Here is a 22,069-nt window from a genome sequence, read left to right on the forward strand (position 1 = left end):
ATTGATATACAGTACTGCAAAACCTACCTGTCAGGTCTATTGCTAAATCCCTGCTAGTCCCCTGCAGTCTTTCCCCAGCCTCAAATCCATTGGTTTTTATCCAGATGAAACTCAGAAAACTACCTCCCACCTTAACTTTTCATCCTCAAAAACACTATTTGACCAAACTATCTCACATTGCACCCTGTCATTGCCTAAAAGACTACTTGACAAAATAGAAGTGCTCTGTGACCTAGAAAATTCCTTGCACTTTACCCAATCACCTGCAAACAAATTACTTTGACACAGAACAGGACTGCTGTCAGCCACCTATAAATTAGCTTGCACTTTACTCAATCATGACCTTAAAAGAGTACTGTTTTATTCACCATTACTACTTTTTGTTCATTTTAAATCCTATATCCCTGTGTTCCCTGCTGATACCTTTTACCTCATTTTGCCTCTCTAAATGTTCTGCATGGGCAAACAGGATGGTGGTCCTCACACATGGGTGATCTGATGAAGCCAGGCCCAGAAAAACTATGTCAAAGTTTCTAGAACTTTGACTGCATATCACTGAACATGACAAAACATAACATTATACCATGTGTGCACATGGGTCGCTTCAGTCTCTTTTTCCATGGAGCCCTTCGGTCACAGTGTTGCTTCACCTCTCTTCCGGGCCTCGTTTTTTCTCATGCTGTGCTTCAAGGGAAGCTGAAGAAGCTTTAGCATTGATCTCCATTGATATGCGATGCTGGGAGCAGGGATACTCCAATGTTCTTCAAGAACCTTCCTAAATGGTTCCATATCAAGAAGAGTTTGTCCTCAAGACATGCCAGGAACTGGTGATGATCTCCACCACTCCTGATGTCTGCCACTGATCACTTCTCGGTTCTGAAGTGAATATAGTCAGACCTCCTGCCTCCCAGCCGGTGTTGGCATTTTTGATCTTTGAAGAAGAATTGGAGAAGGTGTTATAGGGCTTTGATACTGGTACATCGAGGACACTGAGGCAGGCACCTCTGGCCTTTGAGCTGCTGCTTGATTCCCTCTGGGTGCTCACCAGTGATACATCACTTCTGACACTGGCACTGATGCCCAGTTGGAGGGGCATCAGGGTTGGTGGCTGCCGGCCTATATCTGATCTCCAGCTCCTTGATAGAGGAATATCCTGTCAGATGTCAAAGTTCCTCTGAATCTAGGCTAAAACAGTCTATTGTACTGATCTGAGACCTGTTGATCGAGGATAGAGCACTGAGAATCTTCTCTCAGGATTAGTTGGACTCTCAGTATTCGTGGGGGTACAACTATAACTCTGCAGTCGTCTCCAAAGAGGTGCCTATGGATCTCCCCTCTGACTCCTTTCCTCCACTAGACAGAAGGAAGTCTTCATCTGAAGATCTCTCCTTTGCAGGTTTTGTGATAAAAATGGCGAAAACCATTCCCTTTATGTTACAGATGGAGGAAGAGTCCAGGACCAAAATGCTGGGCATACTCCAGTTCATGGAGCCTTCTAAGGAGATCATAGCAGTCCCAGTTCACGACATCCTTCAGGGGGTACACGTGAAGATGTAGGAGTTACTCCCCTTATTGTGGCTTCCGTCAGTGGGAAGGTAGATGTGATTTATCTTGTCCACAAGGTAGCTTCCACACCAATCTGTGGCTATTGAATTTGCTCTCAAAAAGGCCAAAAGGTATAGGACCTACTCCTCTTTTCTCCCAGGGAGGGATTCTAGAGCCATGGATGCTATTGAGAGAAATGTTTTTCAGGATGCTATACTCCTTTCTGCATAGCATCTTACCAACCCTTCATGGCCCACTATATGTGGGACATCCTGAAGCAAGTGTAGGGGAGGGCCAAGCAGTTTCCTCAAAAACAGCCCTCCAGTCACTTGTGGACAAAGGATTGGAGTACAGAAAACGTCATCTGTTTGACTTTCAATGTTTTTGAAATGGCACTGAGAGTGTCTACTGTAGGGATAAGGGCATGCAGACTCGCCTGACTGCAAGCCTCGGATCTCCGATTGGAAGTGCGGGAAAGACTTGCTGATGTGCCATGTACAGGAGAAAATCTCTTCAGAGATAGTCAAGGATGTGGTCACCAGATCTTAGATCATTATTTATTTATTTATTTATTTTTAGATTTTTATATACCGGTGTTCCTGTATTAAAATACAGATCACATCGGTTTACATTGAAACATAAAAATTAGAACATAAGAACATAAGAAAAGAACATAAGAACATAAGAAAATGCCATACTGGGTCAGACCAAGGGTCCATCAAGCTCAGCATCCTGTTTCCAACAGTGGCCAATCCAGGCCATAAGAACCTGGCAAGTACCCAAAAACTAAGTCTATTCCATGTAACCATTGCTAATGGCAGTGGCTATTCTCTAAGTGAACTTAATAGCAGGTAATGGACTTCTCCTCCAAGAACTTATCCAATCCTTTTTTAAACACAGCTATACTAACTGCACGAACCACATTCTCTGGCAACAAATTCCAGAGTTTAATTGTGCGTTGAGTAAAAAAGAACTTTCTCCGATTAGTTTTAAATGTGCCCCATGCTAACTTCATGGAGTGTCCCCTAGTCCTTCTACTATCCGAAAGAGTAAATAACCGATTCACATCTACCCGTTCTAGACCTCTCATGATTTTAAACACCTCTATCATATCCCCCCTCAGTCGTCTCTTCTCCAAGCTGAAAAGTCCTAACCTCTTTAGTCTTTCCTCATAGGGGAGTTGTTCCATTCCCCTTATCATTTTGGTAGCCCTTCTCTGTACCTTCTCCATCGCAATTATATCTTTTTTGAGATGCGGCGACCAGAATTGTACACAGTATTCAAGGTGCGGTCTCACCATGGAGTGATACAGAGGCATTATGACATTTTCCGTTTTATTCATCATTCCTTTTCTAATAATTCCCAACATTCTGTTTGCTTTTTTGACTGCCGCAGCACACTGAACCGACGATTTCAATGTGTTATCCACTATGACACCTAGATCTCTTTCTTGGGTTGTAGCACCTAATATGGAACCCAACATCGTGTAATTATAGCATGGGTTATTTTTCCCTATATGCATCACCTTGCACTTATCCACATTAAATTTCATCTGCCATTTGGATGCCCAATTTTCCAGTCTCACAAGGTCTTCCTGCAATTTATCACAATCTGCTTGTGATTTAACTACTCTGCACAATTTTGTGTCATCTGCAAATTTGATTTCTCACTCGTCGTATTTCTTTCCAGATCATTTATAAATATATTGAACAGTAAGGGTCCCAACACAGAACCCTGAGGTACTCCACTGTCCACTCCCTTCCACTGAGAAAATTGCCCATTTAATCCTACTCTCTGTTTCCTGTCTTTTAGCCAGTTTGCAATCCACGAAAGGACATCGCCACCTATCCCATGACTTTTTACTTTTCCTAGAAGCCTCTCATGAGGAACTTTGTCAAACGCCTTCAAATGCCTTCAAATGCTTCAGCAACTCTCTGCTGGCACTTCAGATACAGCCTTCTAGGAAGTATCTGAAGCCAGAACAGAAGAGACACTTCTTCCTCCTGAGAGGGAACGAGCACTGCATGGTTTGGACTGCAAGAGAGCCTTAGCCTTGGACCTGGAGTAGACTGAAGCCCATAGAAAGTCCACCCAACTTTTTCTTTCTTTTGATGCAAACAAGCTGGGGATCACTGTTGCCAAACAGATAATAATTAGCTAGCAGATTGTATCCCTTTCTGTATCCCCCTAGCCCAGTTCTACTTCTGACTTTTGCAACATCCTATACTTAATTTATAATGTTATTTTTATTCTATGTTGACCCATTAAAGTTTAAGGTTACAATGTATAAATAGTAAGACACCCCTGTCATACTATTACACCTGTTATAATGTGAACCGATGTGATGTACTCCAACGAATGTTGGTATATAAAAGCAAATAAATAAATAAAATAAATGCTCAGGGGGCCGCAGTCTGGTAGGTTATGTCGAAGCTCATTTTGTTTGTTCCATGGTAGTGTTGGTGGTTCACTTGCAATCAGTTCCCATGGAGGAGATCTGCAAGACAGCAATGTGGAGTTCTCTCTACTCATTCACATCTCACTATTGTTTAGACAGGGATCGACAATGCAACAGTAGGTTTGGCCAGTTAAGTTCTACATCTCAAACAAATTCCGAAAAACAAACTCCTTTCCCGCATGTTTTTGTTCCAGGCTGGCTCTTATAGGTAAGTATAAAATACAAAAATGGCTTGTTGCCAACAAAATCATTGTTGTTGTGCCCATTTGCACTTTTGTTGCTCCTTTTTTTCATTAGGGTAGCCTCTAGCTAGGATTCTTCATGTGTGAGGACTGCTATCCCTGCTGCTCCTTGGAGAAAGCAGAGTTGCTTATCCGTAACAGGTGTTCTCCAAGGATATCAGGATGTCAGTCCTCACAAAAGCCACCCACTTCCCTTGGAGTTAGTTTCTCCATAATATTCTTTCTTTCTAAATTATGAGACTGAAGGTAACTCGCATGAGTGTGTAGTGTAATGGAATGCATAGGCATGCCCAATGAAGCACAGTTAAAGTTATAGAAACTTTGACATAATTTTCAAGCCGAGCTCTATTGGATGATGCTACCCATATGTGAGTACTGACATCCTGCTGTCCTTGGAGAACACCTGTTATAGGTAAGGAACTCTGATTTTCTCTTAACATGTTTTTACCTTCACCTGTTGTGCCTTACTTGTAGGGTCATTCATCAAAATGTGTTATGGCAATAATGCATGCGATAACACGTTAATGTATGCATTAACGCCATAACGCATATAATAATAGCACTATCGCACGGTGCAAATGCAAATTTTGGGAAGGGGTGGGATTAGGGAGGAGTTTGCTTGGGATTTATGAAAATGAGGGGCAATATTGCACCATGCAAAAGCATAACGCATGCTATCGCACAGTTTTAACGCCAGAAATAACTACACCTTTTTTTCCTGGCATTAAGCTGTGCGATATGACTGAAACGGCCATAACGCAATTCGTGATACATTTTTTGAATTGCGTTTCGGCCATTTCTTGGCTTGAGAGAGAGAGGGGGAGGGAAGAGGGGAAAGGGAATGGAGTAGAGAGAGAGAGCAAGCCTCTGGGAAGGCCTTCACAGTATGCAACTATTTATATGCTTATAGGAGGGGCAGCTAATAGCTCGAGGTGAGATATTGGTCCGAGCACCGAGGGAGAGCACGTAAGCATCATCACAGTTCTCAGTCAATGCACGGGCCGTCACCGAAGTGACACCAGCCATCTGAGGCCCCATCCTCCGATGCCCCAGTAATCCTAGGTGTCCCCTACTGATATTGGTGCCTGACACCGTACCTTCTCAGGGATCCAATGAAGAGCCGGTGACATCTTGTCCCCCTCCCTCAGTCCTGACTACACTGGACTTTCAGGAGGAGCTGGACAGCAGGGTGCAGTCTGTGGTGCTCAGGGCACTTCAGAGCGTTGAGCTGCCGGTGCCACAGGCCCCCATATCAGTGCCCGAGCTTCTACCATCGGTTTTAACACCCTTGTTGGAGCGACTGGATGTTCTTCTGGGCTCCCTACCGATGCAGCCAGTGCCCGAGGGACCCTCTATTCCTCAACGGCCACTGATGCCCTCCTCTGGTGCGATCCCGATCCTCTGGTCCTCCAAGGAGAAAGAGACAGGCGATGCCGTGGTTCCAAGACCACGTTTTCCCGTGCCCCTACTGGGCCCATCCAGTCTTCCGCAGTCTCTGGTCTCCTCGATGCCAGGGGAACTGTCGATTTCTGTGGTACCTCTGTGGCCTCTGAGGCCATCAGAGCCCAGGACCGATTTCCCTCATGGACCTTGCCCATGCCGCATTGGCCCAAGTGAGGAGGAAGGGCCTTTTGACCCTTGGGGTGATGATTCCATGGAGTCGTCCTCCATTTATTCGGACAACTCCCTTTCGGAGCCCTCCCCTTTGGAGGAACAGTGCCTATCGCCCCCAAGGACCTGTCTTTTGCAAGATTTGTCTGGGCCATGGCTGAAGCCATCCCCTTTCAGCTGCTTAATGAGGAGGATGCGCAGCATAAAATGCTGGAGGTCCTCCAGTTCATTGACGCTCCTAGGGAGATCGTGGCAGTTTCTATCCACGATATCTTCAAGGACCTCCTCTGGATGATGTGGGAACACCCCATCTCTATCTCCCCCGTCAACAGAAAGGCTGATGCCACTTATCTAGTGCAGCAAGCCAATGGGGTTCAAGAAGCAGAGTCCATCCTGAAGAAGTCTTGGCATTCCCACACCCATGCCTCCGCCTCTCTTGGACAAGACCACAGGGGAGCTGGACGCCTTGGGCAGGAAGGTCTTCCAAGGCACCATGCTGATTGCCTGCATCGCCGCCTATTAGCTGTACATGACCAGTTCAACCGGATCCTCTGGAAACCGGTCCAGGACTTCACAGAGGGCCTGCCTCAACAACAGCAAGAGGCACTCTCGGCCCTTGTCTTACTGGGTCTCAAGGCTGGAAAGCATGAGGTGGAAGCCCTTTTATAGGCAGAGGAAATATTATCCTCCGGCATCCAGGGCTTGCACGCCTCGCATCAGTTCCAGGGGGCCTCTCTTGCCAACAGTGAGCACCTAATTCCCAGCAGGCACCCCAGCAAGCCCCGGCTATGGGCTATTGACTGGCGGCGAGAGAGCGGAAGTCAGTTGACTGTACCCCTTGCGATGGATCCCCCAGTGGCTGTGTGGGGAGGCAAAAAGGTTACGAGACTGAAGGGGGACCTCACATGGACATGCAGATAGCAGCATGCTGGGCGTGCTCAGTGATTTGGTCAAAGCTTCTAGAGACTTTGACAAACGTTTTCTATGCCAGGCTCCATCTGAAGATGTCACCCACTTGTGAGGACTAACATCCTGCTGTCCTAGGAGAACACCCATTACAGGTAAGCATCTGTGCTTGTTTTGATTATTTTTGATCTGTATGTTTTCTCTGTATGCTGCCTCAGATGACTTTTTTTGAGTTGAGGAATTGGTTCACAAAAAATTTTAAATAAATAAATGATTTGTTTAGCAGGTTGCAATATACAGATTCCTTGTGTGGGAGGTGTAAAGCTATAGCTGGAGTTTAAATACCCTTCAGTAATTGAGGACTCTGATTTCTGGGGACAATATTCAGTGACGGCCTTCTCTCATTTGGATGAGCAGAGCCCTAAAAGAGATCAAATACTAATTATTATTTGTATAACACCATCTTTGTACGAGTACTGCAACGTATACAACATGCACCTGCAATATTAATTACAGGAGTATCACGGAATGAACATATAACCCCTACTTTGCAAAATTTACTTTGGTTACATTTACACATATGTGCGCAGTTAAAAGTTGTGGCCATAATTTCTAAGTTATTGCATTCTGATACTCCATGTTCACTCAGGAAGAGACTATTGAATTATATGCCTTCTTGTCAACTAAGGTCCACAGAAACAAAGCTTATAGTTGTTCCTCCTGAAAGGGAATATAAATTGCAGCAGGCAAGATTAAGGACATTCCCATATATGGGCCTCACACTGTGGAAAGCCCTGCTGATGGAGCTACGGGAAAAGCAAGATATAAAGTGTTTCAGAAAAAAGTTAAAGCTATATATTTTGTTGATAATTACAAAAACAAAAAACCCTCGTCGAACATTACAAAAATGGACGAAATTCAATATATACAAACAATTCATCACAACCTAGAAAAACTGAAATTTATCAAAAAAAATCTTAATATGGAAAGGGTTGGTAGTTTCATACCAGGCCATATACTGATAACCCCCGGATAATTAGGGCTGTTATCTTTATATAATCATCAACTGCTAACCTCCTTCCAATAATATGCTATTTTTTGAGAACTTTTTTTGAGCAATTAAAAACGGTGTATGTTGTGCACCAGACAGCTGAAAAATTGCTGCACCTATAGTCTTTATATAGAAACATCTATCACAAATATCTGTGTAATGCACTGAACAATTATGTTTGTAAATCCATGGCAACATAAAACGCTATTTAAACAGTCTTACTCCAGTAAGATGTTTCTATATAAAGACTATAGGAACAGCATTTTTTCAGCTGTCTGGTGTACTGTTTCTAATTGCTCAAAAAAAGTTCTTAAAAATAGCATATTATTGGAAGGAGGTGGGCAGTTGATGATTATATAAAGATAACAGCCCTAATCATCCGGGGGTTATCAGTATATGGCCTGGTATGAAACTACCAACCCTTTCCATATTAAGATTTTTTTAATACATTTTTGCATTTTTTAGATTGTGATGAATTGTTTTTATATTGAATTTCATCCATTTTTATAATGTTTGATGAGGGTGTTTGTTTTTGTATCTAGCAAGGTTTGGAATCACACCTTTGAGTGGAGAATTTTTGGATTTGATATATTTTATTGAGGCATATAAATAAATGTATATGTCTTATTGTGTATTTTTAGCCTGTGTTTTATTTGTGTTGTTTTATGTATCATTATGTATGTTAAAGGATGTATCTGCTTTGAACAACAATTTTTTTGTATTTATGTGGAATAGAAGAGATTTTAAATAAATAAATAAATAAAATTGTACACAGTGATGTAGAAAATAGTTCATGTCATTCCAAAATCCATGCCTAAAAGAGCCTGCCAGCTAAGTTTGGGTATAGGGAGCTTAATTGATTTGCTTACCATCTTGCAGAGGCTAAGGGGATTATTTCTGTAGATTCAGATTTCCAGCTGTGTGCTGTGACCATTACATTATAGTGCCAGCTCCTGAAATTACTATACTGGCACTTCATAACTGAAAGATAAGGAGGAATATTTGACATAGCATAGTTTCTCTCTGTTTATGTAAAAATTGAAATTAGTGCAGGGAGAACATATGTTCTCTGTGTACATACTGTGATAACATGAGTCATGCCTCATGTGCTTTGCAAACTCTAATATAAATTGAAGATTTATATTAGATTATTTTATATTATTATATTTATATTAATTATATAATTAATTATATAATTATATTATTAATAATTATATAATTATATAATTATAAATAATTATATAATTATATTATTAATAATTTATATTATATTTATATTAGATTTTTTTTTTTGTTGATTATATATTTATCTCTCTCTAATTGTTTCTTAGTTTAAATTCTGTACTGTCTTCCATTGCCCAGGTTTTACGCTCCCTGTTTAATGTAACTTTACTTTCTACCTTGATGTTAATTGGTTTCCCCTCAGTTACATTGTAAACCGGTACGATAAGACCTAGTCTTGAGCATCGGTATAGTAAAAGAAATTAAATAAATAAATAAATAAGATGAACCTGATATGTAACAATTTGTTGTATTTCTAGGACCAGCTTACACTTTTATATTCACTTGGATCAAATGCTTCTGCAGAAAGGTGAGCACTCTGATTTCCTAAATTATAGTGTAGTTTACTGTTTTATAATGGAAAAGATATTGGTGAATCTGTCATGAACCAGGTTTGAGATCAAACCGGGATACAGAAACATGATAGCAGAAAAAGACCATATAGCCTATTTTGTCTGCTCATCCATACTAAATGCTCAGTTCTACAATTCCTACCAGTCCCTCATAGATCCCCTATGCTTTATCCCCTGGTCCGACAATTTTGGGTAGAGGGTTGCTAGAGAGTCTTCATGGATGCAGTTTGAAGAGCTTCAACTTATTATTTTCGTTTTTGCCCTCTCTACCCACAAATAAATGGTCTCTTTGTATTCCTCTTCAGCCAACATCCCAGAGTGGCTGAGAGTATGTGATTCTACCTTCTATGGCTATGGCTTCCACAGCACCGGAACCTGTTGTGTCAGGGTTCTGTTCTTCACGAGAACCTTGATCAGTTTTGTTTTACAGCTTAGCCTTTGAGAGGGACCATTCGATTAAAAAAAAAAAAGAATTATTCTTTGGGTTTCGTAAAGCCAGAAAAGTATCTGTCTTTCCCTGTACGTACCAGGATCAGTCCAGACGGTGGGTTATGTCCCCCGTCCAGCAGATGGAGTCAGAACAGAGCTCGAGAGTGCCACCTCATATACCCGTACACCCTCTGCTGGAGCTCAGTATCTTTCTGACTCCAGCAGATGAGAGTTGGGGAAACCAGTGCCTTCCCCAGAGTGACAGGATCTCAATTTTTTCTTTCTTTCTCTGAGTTCTTTCCTGTCATTTCTCTTTCAACATTTTGGATCAAGTTAGTTTAAAAAAAAAAATAAAAAATTGTAAGTTCTAATTTTTGAGGAGGCGTGTCTCCACTCTGTTCTGCCTCCCTTCACTGTTCCCTTTTCCTCCTATCTGGGGTAAGTGGACACATTTTAAATTTTATTTTCCACAGCTATTTTCTTTTCAGAACGGTGCCCCGTGTATGCCGGTGGTGCCGGTCTCTGCACGCGATGGCTAACGGTCCCGCGGCCCGGCGATGATTTTTCGCGGGCCTGGGTGCGCCGGCAGGGGTAAACCCCCCCCTCCCCCCGGTGTCTTGGGACTTTTTAGGCGGGTAGCGAAGGCCACTCGGGTCCCCCCGCGGTGCGCTTTACTTTTTAGGCCCCCCCCCGAGGCGTTTCTGTTCGCGGCGAGCCGGGGTCTTGGTTTTCAAGGGAGGGGGTTTGCCCGCGGTGCCTCCCCGAGGAGGAAGGCGCCTTGCACGGTCCTGGCTCTCTTCCAGTGCCCCCCTCCCCACAGCCCGGGAAGCGCGGGCCGGCCACTTCACCGCCAATGGCGGGAATGGCGGCCATCTTGGATGGGGATCACGAGGCGGCAAGCTGTCCAGAAGAGGAAGGATCCTATCGGGACGTCTCTCGCCCGCACCGGGCCCCTGAGGGGGGTTTGTCCGACCGAATACCTCAGGAGGGCCCCCCCTCGGGCATGTCCTCCGGCCTACCGTTTTTTTCGCCGGATTTTATTTTAAAGATGCACACGGCCTATTTACAGGGCTTGGTAAGCCCGGGGGTTTCCTCAGCGGGACCTCCTCCTCCCAAGATTCCTAAGGTCTCGGTCTCTCCCCCCGGGTCTCAGAACCCGGCTGGCGCGGTTCCAGGGACCACTGTTTTGCCACCCCGGCCCAGGGCCGTGGGGACGGCTTCTCCGACGGATTTTGACCCCTCGGATCCGCCAGACACAGCGCACGCTGACGGACAGGCGGATGGCGACGACCCACGCGCCCTACGAATTTTTCAGAAGGAGGAACTTGATGATCTCATTCACCAGATCCTACAGGAGCTAGACCTTGATCCTCCACCGGATCCTCCAGCACCAGTGGCCCCTGCAGTGGCTACGTCCTCCAGGAAAGGGGACCCAGTTCTGGCCGCCCTCCGGCCTAGGGCGTGGGCTTTTCCAGTTCATGAGTCCTTTTTACAGCTTCTTACCAGGGAATGGGACACCCCTGAGGCGTCATTGAAGGTCACCCGTGACATGGAAAAATTGTATCCTCTGCCTGAGGATTTCCTAGATCTCATCCGGGTTCCCAAGGTGGACTTGGCGGTTTCAGCGGTGACGAAGAGGACGACAATCCCGGTTACAGGCGGGACGGCCCTACGTGACACGCAGGACCGCAAACTAGAAACTTTCCTTAAGCGGGTGTTTGAAGTCTCTGCCTTAGGAATGTGTGCCGTCATGTGTAGCTCTCTGACACAGCGGGCCAGTCTACTCTGGGTCCAACAGCTTCTCACGTCTCAGGAGTTACCTCCAGAAGAGGCCGCCCAGGCGGACAGCCTGGAATCTGCCATAGCTTACGGGGCGGACGCTCTGTATGACCTCTTCCGAGTACTGGCGAGGTCCATGGTATCTGTGGTAGCAGCTCGTCGGCTTCTGTGGCTCCGTAATTGGTCGGCGGATGCCCTCCAAGTCGAGTCTGGGCTCCCTTCCATTTCGGGGGAAGTTTCTTTTTGGGGGTGATCTAGATCAAATCATCAAGTCTCTTGGGGAAAACTCGGTGCATCGGCTTCCAGAAGATAGACAGCGCCCTTTCCGGCCTTTTGCCTCCACCAGAACCAGGGCTAGGGCACAGTGGCGTTACAGGTCGTACCGACAGCCTGGGCCTCGGACAGCCCCCAGTAGACCACAGCCTTGGTCGCGTTTCCTTTCGTGGGCGGAGATCCGCACGTGATGGTCCAGGGCAGGGGAACCCCCCCGCCAAGCCCGCCCAATGATGCCAGAGTGACCCACTCCTCCAATCTCACCATCGGGAGCCGTCTCACAGAATTCTACGAGGAGTGGGTAAATATTTCTTCAGACCAGTGGGTACTGGACACCATACAGCACGGCTACGCTTTGGAGTTTGTCCGCCCGCCAAGGGACAGGTTTCTCTTTTCCCCTTGCGGTTCGGATCTCAAGAGGATTGCGGTCCAACAAACACTAGACCGGCTACAGGCCATAGAGGCCATTGTTCCCGTGCCCTTCGCCGAGGTGGGCTCGGGACATTATTCCATCTACTTCGTAGTGCCCAAGAAGGACGGTACCTTTCGTCCCATTCTGGACTTAAAGGAGGTAAACCGATCCCTGCGGGTCAGCAGGTTCCGCATGGAAACCCTACGGTCGGTGATTGCCGCAGTGCACCAGGGGGAGTTCCTTGTTTCCCTGGACCTAACGGAGGCGTATCTGCATATCCCCATCCTGCCGGACCATCGGCGTTACCTCCGCTTCAAGATTCTCGGTCAGCATTTTCAGTTCCGGGCCCTGCCCTTCGGCCTGGCGACTGCTCCTCGGACCTTCACCAAGATCATGGTTGTGGTGGCGGCGGCGGCGCTTCGAAAGGAGGGTATCCTAGTGCACCCTTACCTGGACGACTGGCTGGTTCGCGCGAAGTCCTTCTCACACGGGCAGGCCTCGGTGGCCAGGTTTTTAGAGGTACTCCGCTCCCTGGGCTGGGTGGTGAACCTCCCCAAGAGTTCCCTCGTACCATCTCAACGCTTGGATTTCCTGGGAGCGACCTTCGACACTCAGCAAGGCATGGTGTTTTTGCGGTCGGACAAGGCCCTCTACTCGAGGGAACACGTACGTCAGTTCTCTGCCTTGTCGGAACCCACCGCCTGGAATTATCTGCAGCTCCTGGGAGTGATGGCCTCCACTATCGACATGGTACCATGGGCATTTGCACATCTGCGCCCTCTGCAGGCGTCTCTTCTTTCCCGCTGAAAACCGGTATCACAGGAGTATCAGGTGATCCTACACCTTCCGCAGGCGGCCCGGGAAAGTCTAGATTGGTGGCTGGTCCCGGCTCACTTGGCTCGCGGCGTCTCACTCGAAGTTCCCACTTGGGTGGTGGTGACCACCGATGCCAGTCTCGTGGGATGGGGCGCCGTCTGCGAACGAAGTGCCACGCAGGGGACGTGGTCACCAGAGGAGGCGAGGTGGCCGATCAGTCGTCTGGAGACCAGGGCAGTGCGCCTCATGCTTCAGCGTTTCCTTCCTCTGATTCGGAACAGAGAAGTACGGGTTCTCTCGGACAACGCGACCACCGTGGAATACATCAATCGACAAGGTGGGACGAGAAGCGAGCATGTCTCAGCCGAAACCACGATCCTGATGGCATCTCGTCCGAATCGCGGCCTCTCACATCGCCGGGGTGGACAACATTCAGGCAGATTACCTGAGTCGTCAGCAGCTGGAACCCGGCAAATGGTCTCTCTCCGGCGAAGCGATGGAGCTACTTGTTCGTCGCTGGGGAACACCACGACTGGACTTGATGGCGACTGCCCTCAACACCAAGGCACCTCGCTTCTTCAGTCGCAGAAGAGAGCGCGGTGCAGAGGGGGTAGATGCTCTAGTTCTTCCGTGGCCGACAGATCAGTTGCTCTATGTCTTTCCCCCCTGGCCCTTAGTGGGCAAGATACTGCACCGAATAGAGAACCACAGCTGCTCCGTGATCCTCGTGGCTCCGGAGTGGCCACGGCGTCCCTGGTTTGCAGATCTGCTTCACATGGCGGTGGACAGGCCGATACGTCTGAGCCACCTGCACATAGTATTCAAGATGCAGTCTCACCATGGAGCAATACAGAGGCATTATGTCATCCATCATTTTATTTGCCATTCCCTTCTTAATAATTCCTAACATTGTTTACTTTTTTGATCGCCACAGCACACTGAGCCGATGATTTCAATGTATTATTCACTATGACGCCTGGGTGTCATCTCACTATCTCTTTCCTGGGTGGTAACTCCCAAGATAGAACCTAACATTGAATAACTACAGCAAGGGTTATTTTCCCTATATGGGTCACTTTCCACTTGTCCACGTTAAATTTCATCTGCCATTTGGAAGCCCAATGTTCCTGTCTCGCAAGGTCTTCTTGCAACTTATCACAATCCGCTTGAGATTTAACTATTCTGCATAATTTTATGTCATCCGCAAATTTGATCACCTTACTCATTGTACCCCTTTCCAGTTCATTTCTAAATATATTAAAAAGCACAGGTCCAAGTACAGATCCCTGAGGCACTCCATTGTTTACCTTTTTCCACTGTGAAAACTGACCATTTAATCCTACTCTCTGTTTCCTGTCTTTTAACCAGCTTGCAATCCACAAAAGGACATTGCCTCCTATCCTGTAACATTTTAGTTTTCTTAGAAGCCACTCATGCGGTACTTTGTCAAATGCCTTCTGAAAATCCAAATACACCACATCTACTGATTCACCTTTGTCCACATGTTTATTCACCTCTTCAAAAAAAATGTAGGAGATCAGTGAGGCAAGACTTCCCTTGGATAAATCCATGCTGGCTGTGTGACATTAAACCATGTGTATGTCAATGTTTTGTGGTTTTATTCTTTATAACAGTTTCCACGATTTTTCCTGATACTGAAGTCAGGCTCACCAGTCTATAGTTTCCAGTATCACCCCGGAGCCCTTTTTAAATATCGGGGTTACATTGGTCATCTTCCAATCTTCAGATACAAGGATGATTTTAATGATAGGTTACATATTAATAGAAATAGGTCTGAAATTTATTTTTTAGTTCTTTCAGAACCCTGGGATATATGCCATCCAGTCCAGGTGATTTACTACTCTTCAGTTTGTCAATCTGGCCTACCACATCTTCCAGGTTCACCATGATTTGGTTCATTTCATCTGAATCATCACCCTTGAAAACTGTCTCCTATACTATCCTCATACACCCCAACCCTCTCCCTGCACTTCCACACACCATACCCATAAATACCCTACCCCTTCTACAAATCTATATTGGAAAGAATTCACAAAGTTATGCATTTGCATGCTTTTCCTACTTGTTCTTTAATTTCAGGATCTTTAAGAAAGGAAACTTTTAATCTCCATTTCACTGAAAATATTGTAGTATGACCCAATATCATCTATAGTTCCCAAGTTACAATTTTTAATCCTAAATAAATCCTTGTGTGAGACTCACCACACATCCAAGACTGAATAGGAATCTTGAAAGAAAGAATATAAGGTGTATTCCAAGTTCTTCCATGAATAAACCTATGCATATCCACAATCCAATTTCATCCATACTCTGCTTCAAAGTTGAAATTTAAACCTTACCTGATAATTTCCATTCCTTGAATCTAATCAGGGCAGTCCAGACATAAGGGTTGTGCCCACCGACCACCACATGGAAACAAAAAAACAACAGGCTGGCTGACATCACCACTTATATGCATTCATTTTACCTTCAGTCTGCCAGTATTATCTGTAACAAACTGATTGAACAAATTTAACAATCCCCCTTCTGACCACAGGGCTACCATCACAAAGGAAGAAAGAAACAAATGAGACTCTAATGTATATCAGTGTCTATATATATATATATATATATATATATATATATATATGTGGTGGTATATATACAGACACTGATATACTAACTACATTGTTTATAAAAGAGCAGATCTCCCTGCAGCACCTGCAGAAAACAATATCTGCAATATAACAAAAAGCCATTGTCAAAACACAGTAACAGGCAGGTCCTGGACTAGCCTGACTGGATTCGAGAAAGGAACTTATCAGATAAGTTTAAATTTCACCTTCATCATCTAGTCAGGCCAGTTCAGATGAACCCATGCTACTTCTGAACTGGGCGGGATCCTGGCAGCTCCGCTCTCCGCATATCTGCCGCAAAAGGAGCCTCATCCCCTGCTCGAACATCCAAATGATGTTTTGAGAAAGAATACAAAGACCACCAAGTTGCAGCCCTAAAATTCTCCTGCTTAGAGGCCAAACGCAACTCTTCTCAGGATGTCATCTGTGCCTTGACCTGCCTTGGTAAAGGCTTATCCTTGTCAACATAAACTGCCACGATAACTTCCTTAATCCAGCATGCTACAGAAGCCTTAGAAGCAGCTTTCCTTTTCCAATCACCATTGAAGAGAACAAAGAGATGATCTGACGTACGAAACTCAATGGTAACCTTCAAATATCGCAGGAAGTCCCTTCAGACATCTAAGGAATGAAGCCTGCTATAATCTGCACACTCCTCATATCTGGAAAAAGAAGGCAAAAGCACCGACTGATTCAAATAAAAAGAAGATACTACTTTTGGAAAAATAGAAGGGACTATCTGAAGCCTGACCATGTCACTTGAAATTTCTAAAAAGAGCGATCTATAAGGCAGGTTCTAAAATCCTTTTGGCCAAAGAGATAGTCATTAAAAATATCACCTTCAGGATTAACGGAGGATGAGTGAAGAAGCTTAAACTGATCCTGCTAGAAAAGGCAACCCATTCAGATACCAATAAGGAAACTGATTCCTCACTGGGGGTCTAATATGCTTAACCACCTCTCAAAAACACAGGGCACGTCCAGAAGCGAAGATAAAAGTCTACATAGCATTTGATTCCTCTTAACATGCAATGGCCGCTACATGTATCTTAAGAAATTTCAAAGCTAAACCATCTTGTAGAAACTTCAAAATACCAGCCATCAACGCCTGTCGAGGAACCACTTGCTGCACCAAACCAATGCTCAAAGATTTTTCAAATGCGAATATAGGCTAAAAGAAAATTATTCCTTACCTGCTAATTTTCGTTCCTGTAGTACCATGGATCAGTCCAGACGGTGGGTTATGTCCCCCGTCCAGCAGATGGAGTCAGAACAGAGCTCGAGAGTGCCACCTCATATACCCGTACACCCTCTGCTGGAGCTCAGTATCACGAATAGCAAAGCCCAAAAGAGCAAAAACAATTTGGATCAAGAACACCTAAGTATGAAAAACATTAAAAAATATAACAGAAAACGACCTCCAAAACAGGTTGCAACAGCCAACTTGTGAGGAGCTGTGAACAGCGTTAGGCAAACTGAGAAAAAGAACAGAGGACAGAAAGACAGGCACACGTACTAGCCCGAGCAGGAGCCCAAAATCCCAGAGTGGTGGGCGTCTGGACTGATCCATGGTACTACAGGAACGAAAATTAGCAGGTAAGGAATAATTTTCTTTTCCCTGTACGTACCAGGATCAGTCCAGACGGTGGGATGTACCCAAGCTTCCCTAATCCGGGTGGGCCCCTGAGAGCCCTGCTCGGAGAACCTGATCGCCAAAATGCCCAGGGGCCGAAGGCGCCAGGTGTAGCCGATAATGCCTGGAGAACGTGTGAAGCGACTTCCATGTCGCTGCCCGACAGATTTCCTGCGGGGAGACGGAACGAGACTCCGCCCAGGACGCTGCCTGCGAGCGCGTAGAGTGAGCCCTGACGCCCCTAGGCGGATCCCGACCGGCACCGATATAAGCCGCCGATATGGCATCCTTTATCCAGTGCGCGATGGTCGTCTTCGATGCCGAGGAACCTTTCTGAGGGCCCGACCAGAGCACAAACAGATGATCGGAAACCCGGAAGTCATTGGTAGCCTCCAGGTAGTGGAGGAGCGTGCGCTTGACGTCTAGATGACGAAGAGACCTCGATTCCTCTGGGGCGAACGCCGGGAGTTCCACCGTCTGATTCAAGTGGAAGGAAGAAATTATCTTCGGAAGAAAGGACGGTACTGTACGAAGCAAGACCCCCGCTTCCGAAATGCGAAGGTAAGGTTCTCTGCAGGATAGTGCTTGCAGCTCCAAGATGCGACGGGTGGAGCAGATGGCCAAGAGAAATACCGTCTTCATAGTCAGATCCTTAAGAGTAGCCCCTTGGAGCGGTTCAAAGGGCGCGCCCGACAGGGGTGATATTTAAGCACAAAGTCAAAGCGATTGAAGAATAAGGACCATCTAACTTGTCTGTGGTTAAGACATTGCGCATAGCGGAGATACTCTAGATTTTATGGTCCGTGAATAAGGTTATTTGATATTGAGTGCCTTTGAGCCACTCCTCGAATGCTAGGTTAATAGCCAAGAGCTCTTTATCTCCGATCCCATAGTTCTTCTCTGCCGGGGAGAAACGTCGTGAGAAGAAAGAGCAGGGACATAGGGATTTGGAGTCTCCAGTTTGGCTCAATACAGCCCCCACACCGACATCCAAAGCGTCAACTTCTTTGATGAATGGCTTGTTGGGGTCAGGATGACACAAGCATGGTTCTGTGGAAAAGGCAGTCTTTAATTTCTCAAAAGCGGAAATGGCCTCCACAGACCATTTTGAAGCGTTGGCACCCTTGCAGGTCATTGCGGTCAAGGGCACTGTTAAAGAAGAGTAGTTCTGTATGAAGCTTCTATAATAGTTGGTGAACCCCAAAATTCGTCTCAGGGCCTTCAGGCTGGTAGGTTGGGACCAATTTTTAATACTCTCTAGTTTTTGAGGGTCCATCTGGAAGCCTTCTTTAGACACGATATAGCCAAGAAAAGGCACAGAGTCTTTATGAAATTTGCACTTGGATAGTTTGGCATAGAGCCGGTGTTCACAGAGTCGGCATAGTACTTGCTTGACATCCTCTCGATGAGTGGGCAAATCCTGAGAAAATATCAGAATATCATCCAGGTATTCCACGACACTCTTGTACAACAGGTCCCACAAGATGTCGTTCATCATGTTCTGAAATACAGCGGGTGCATTGCACAGGCCGAAGGGCATTACTAAGTACTCAAAATGGCCGTCTCGAGTGTTGAAGGCTGTTTTCCATTCATTGCCACTGCGAATGTGAACTAAGTTGTAGGCCCCCTTCAGGTCAAGTTTTGAGAATATTTTGGCCCCCTGAAGCCTGTCAAACAGCTCTGAGATTAAAGGCAGGGGGTAGCGGTCTTTAATCATGATCTCGTTCAGACCTCAGTAGTCGATACAAGGACATAAGGTACCGTTCTTCTTCCCCACAAAGAAGAAGCCTGCGCCGGCTGGAGACTTCAATGGTCTAATAAACCCCTTCTGTAAATTCTCCTCGATGTATTCAGACATAGCCTTGTTCTCAATCACTGAGAATGGATAGACACGTCCTTTAGGAGGTTCAGTATTGGGTTTCGGTCTTATGGCACAGTCATAGGACCTATGTGGAGGAAGAATGTCAGCAGCTTCTTTGGAAAACACATCACTAAAAGATGCGTATTGAGGCGGCAGTCCCGGCATCGCTGGAGTTGTAGGCATGCAGATGACAGGAGCAATCTCCTTAAGGCACTTTCCATGACAACCAGGGCCCCAGCAGGAGAGTTCCAAGGAAGCCCAGTCGAATTGGGGTTGATACTACTGCAATCAGGGTAACCCCAGGATGTGTGTGAGAGAATGAATGAGTGCCTGCCTGGAAAGCATGTGTGTGTGAGAATTAATGGGAACTTGCCTGGGATCTGTTTGTGTGTGTGTGAGAATGAATGGAAGCGTGACTGGGCTGTGTGTATGTGTGAATGGGAGCTTGCCTGGGGGAGCCAGTAAGAGTGAGTGCAAGTGTATATGTGAGAGAGAGTCAGTGAGAGTGAGTGCATGTTTGTATATATGTGTGTATGGATGTGAAAGAACATGTATATATAGGTGAGTGAGAGAGAGCATGTGTGTATGTGTGTGGGTGAGAGAGAGAGCACATTTGTGTGCAACAACCCCCCCCCCCCCCCCTTTCCTCTCTGCCTGCAAATCCATGACAATCTCTGGGCATCTGGAAATCAAAGGTTCCCAGATACGGAGAGCAGGGAATTTTTTAAAATCCTTACTAGTTTTAATTATTGGGTATTATTTGATGTCTCTGATTTGAAATATTTTATAGGTGTCTGCAACATTTTTATATGAATTTTTAACTATTGATGTTAATCTATTTGTTAATTGTGTTGATTTATTCTTTTTATTAGTATGGTTGCTGCTTTGTTCTTATGACTGTGGGGTATAGTGCCAGTGTAACCGCCCCTCCCCCACCCTGTTTTAAGGGGCACTCTGGCCCTTGCTCTGATAAGCACTAGTAATGTAGCCCTCTTTAAAAAAAAAAAAAAAAAAAAGGTTTATCCACCCATGGCCTAGACTGAGCCATGATTTTTTTGTTACATAGAATTCATTCCGTAAAGATCAATTGGTTACATGTAGCAATGTTTGTTTTTACTGTGCTTCCCAGCAGAGTTCCAAGGTCATTCCTCTCTTTGTTGAATAGAATAATATATTTTATTTAGCATTTTAATAAGGCTAGAATCAGTCTCAGGTCCCTACAGGCAGGGAGCAAAGAAGGAGGTTTGGGACGTCCTGATTTCTATTACATTGCGTCTGTTTGGGATTTTTTTCCTTCCAAATGATTTGAGACATTATTGCTACTGGGAAGACATGGAGAAAAAAAATGTAAAAAGATCAGAATGTTTTCCATTCCAGGGCTTGATATGAGGGTGAGTCTATGAATTTATCCAGAAGACTGTAGTAGAGATTGAAATTAAACTTAAACTGGGAAGGGATTACACCCTGCTAACCTCTGGCCTTAGTTGTCGGGCACTATTGAAGGTCTGGCGTTTAAGGGATGAGGGATATGGCTCATTCATCCTCACTAGTTACATTTTCACAGCTGTTCCTGATAGAAGTATTTTCTCTTGGGGACAGTTTTAAGACTGGTTTGCAGTAAGGGGATTTCCTTTATTTGTTTTTTTTACAATAATAGAATAGAACACTTTCTTGGGAGGTTAGGCCCTTGGTAGATAGTCTGCTGACACTGGTAGAAACAACTGTATTCAAAGCTAATAGCATTAAACAAGGTAATTTTCAAAGTAAGATATAAATGTAACATTGTATTGCAGCAATTTTCAAAAGCCCATTTGCCTGCGTTAAGGGCACATAACAGAGGTAAAACCTATTGACAGTTCAATAGCACATATGGTAGTAATTGTGAAAGGCTTTTGAAAATTTCTGCAATATTTGCTATTGAACTATCAATAGGTTTTCCCCACGTTAAGTGCACTTAACACAGGTAAATAGACTTTTGAAAATTGCAATGATAATATACCTTCAGGGCTACTTTGGCCTGTGGGAAAAAGTGTTAAAGATGAACTAAGGCTTGTTATCAAAGGACTAGTAGGGTGTACTTTGGTATCACTGGAAGAATCTGCTATGAGGTATAGGAATGATGGTGGGGTGTGTATGGAGTGTGAAAGGGGTATTTATTGTGTGTGTGTGTGTGTGTGTGTATTAATGGGGATTTTTCTTAAAACAGTGAGTTGCAATATTGTATTGTTGTCATGTTCTTGTGTTGAACTACGATTTCAATAATCAGGCCTCTGCATGATGTCACGAATTCATGTTGAATTTACTTTTCTCACTTTTATAAAAATTATTCTTCAAAAAATATAAAGAAAATTGCTATGATATGTTACATTTACATTTTCCTTTGAAAATTACCCTGAAAAGATTGATAAGTCATACTTATAAGAGTTAAGACTTAAGAGAGAGAATTTAAATAGGGAATTGAAACCTCACACGACGAATGGAATCATATTAATAAATTTACAGCTTGCTGTTCCAAATCTGCCTTTACCTGCAAATATATATCAGTCATACTATCTGCGAAGCCTCATCTCTCACACTTCAGCACAAGTGTGCATGCAAGCTCGCGCTAGCATGCAGAAGCACACAGGCTTGTGCATGCACACAGAACATAAGAACATAAGATATGCCATACTAGGTCAGACCAAGGGTTCATCAAGCCCGGTATCTTGTTTCCAGCAATGACCAATCCAAGACACAAGTACCTGGCAAGTACCCAAAAATTAAATAAATCTCAAGCTACTTTA

At 44.9% G+C, this 22,069-nt stretch overlaps 1 protein-coding gene across 1 annotated transcript in view; it reads left to right on the plus strand.

Annotated features, from left to right (window-relative positions):
* Positions 1-22,069, plus strand: part of VWA8 (von Willebrand factor A domain containing 8) — a 745,717-nt gene that overhangs the window by 174,038 nt on the left and 549,610 nt on the right. The window contains 1 exon segment of the mRNA XM_029602953.1: positions 9,355-9,404. Within this exon segment, the coding sequence (XP_029458813.1) occupies positions 9,355-9,404 (50 nt within the window).

The sequence above is a fragment of the Rhinatrema bivittatum genome, chromosome 5, assembly GCF_901001135.1.
Source record: "Rhinatrema bivittatum chromosome 5, aRhiBiv1.1, whole genome shotgun sequence".
NCBI classification, from domain to species: domain Eukaryota; kingdom Metazoa; phylum Chordata; class Amphibia; order Gymnophiona; family Rhinatrematidae; genus Rhinatrema; species Rhinatrema bivittatum.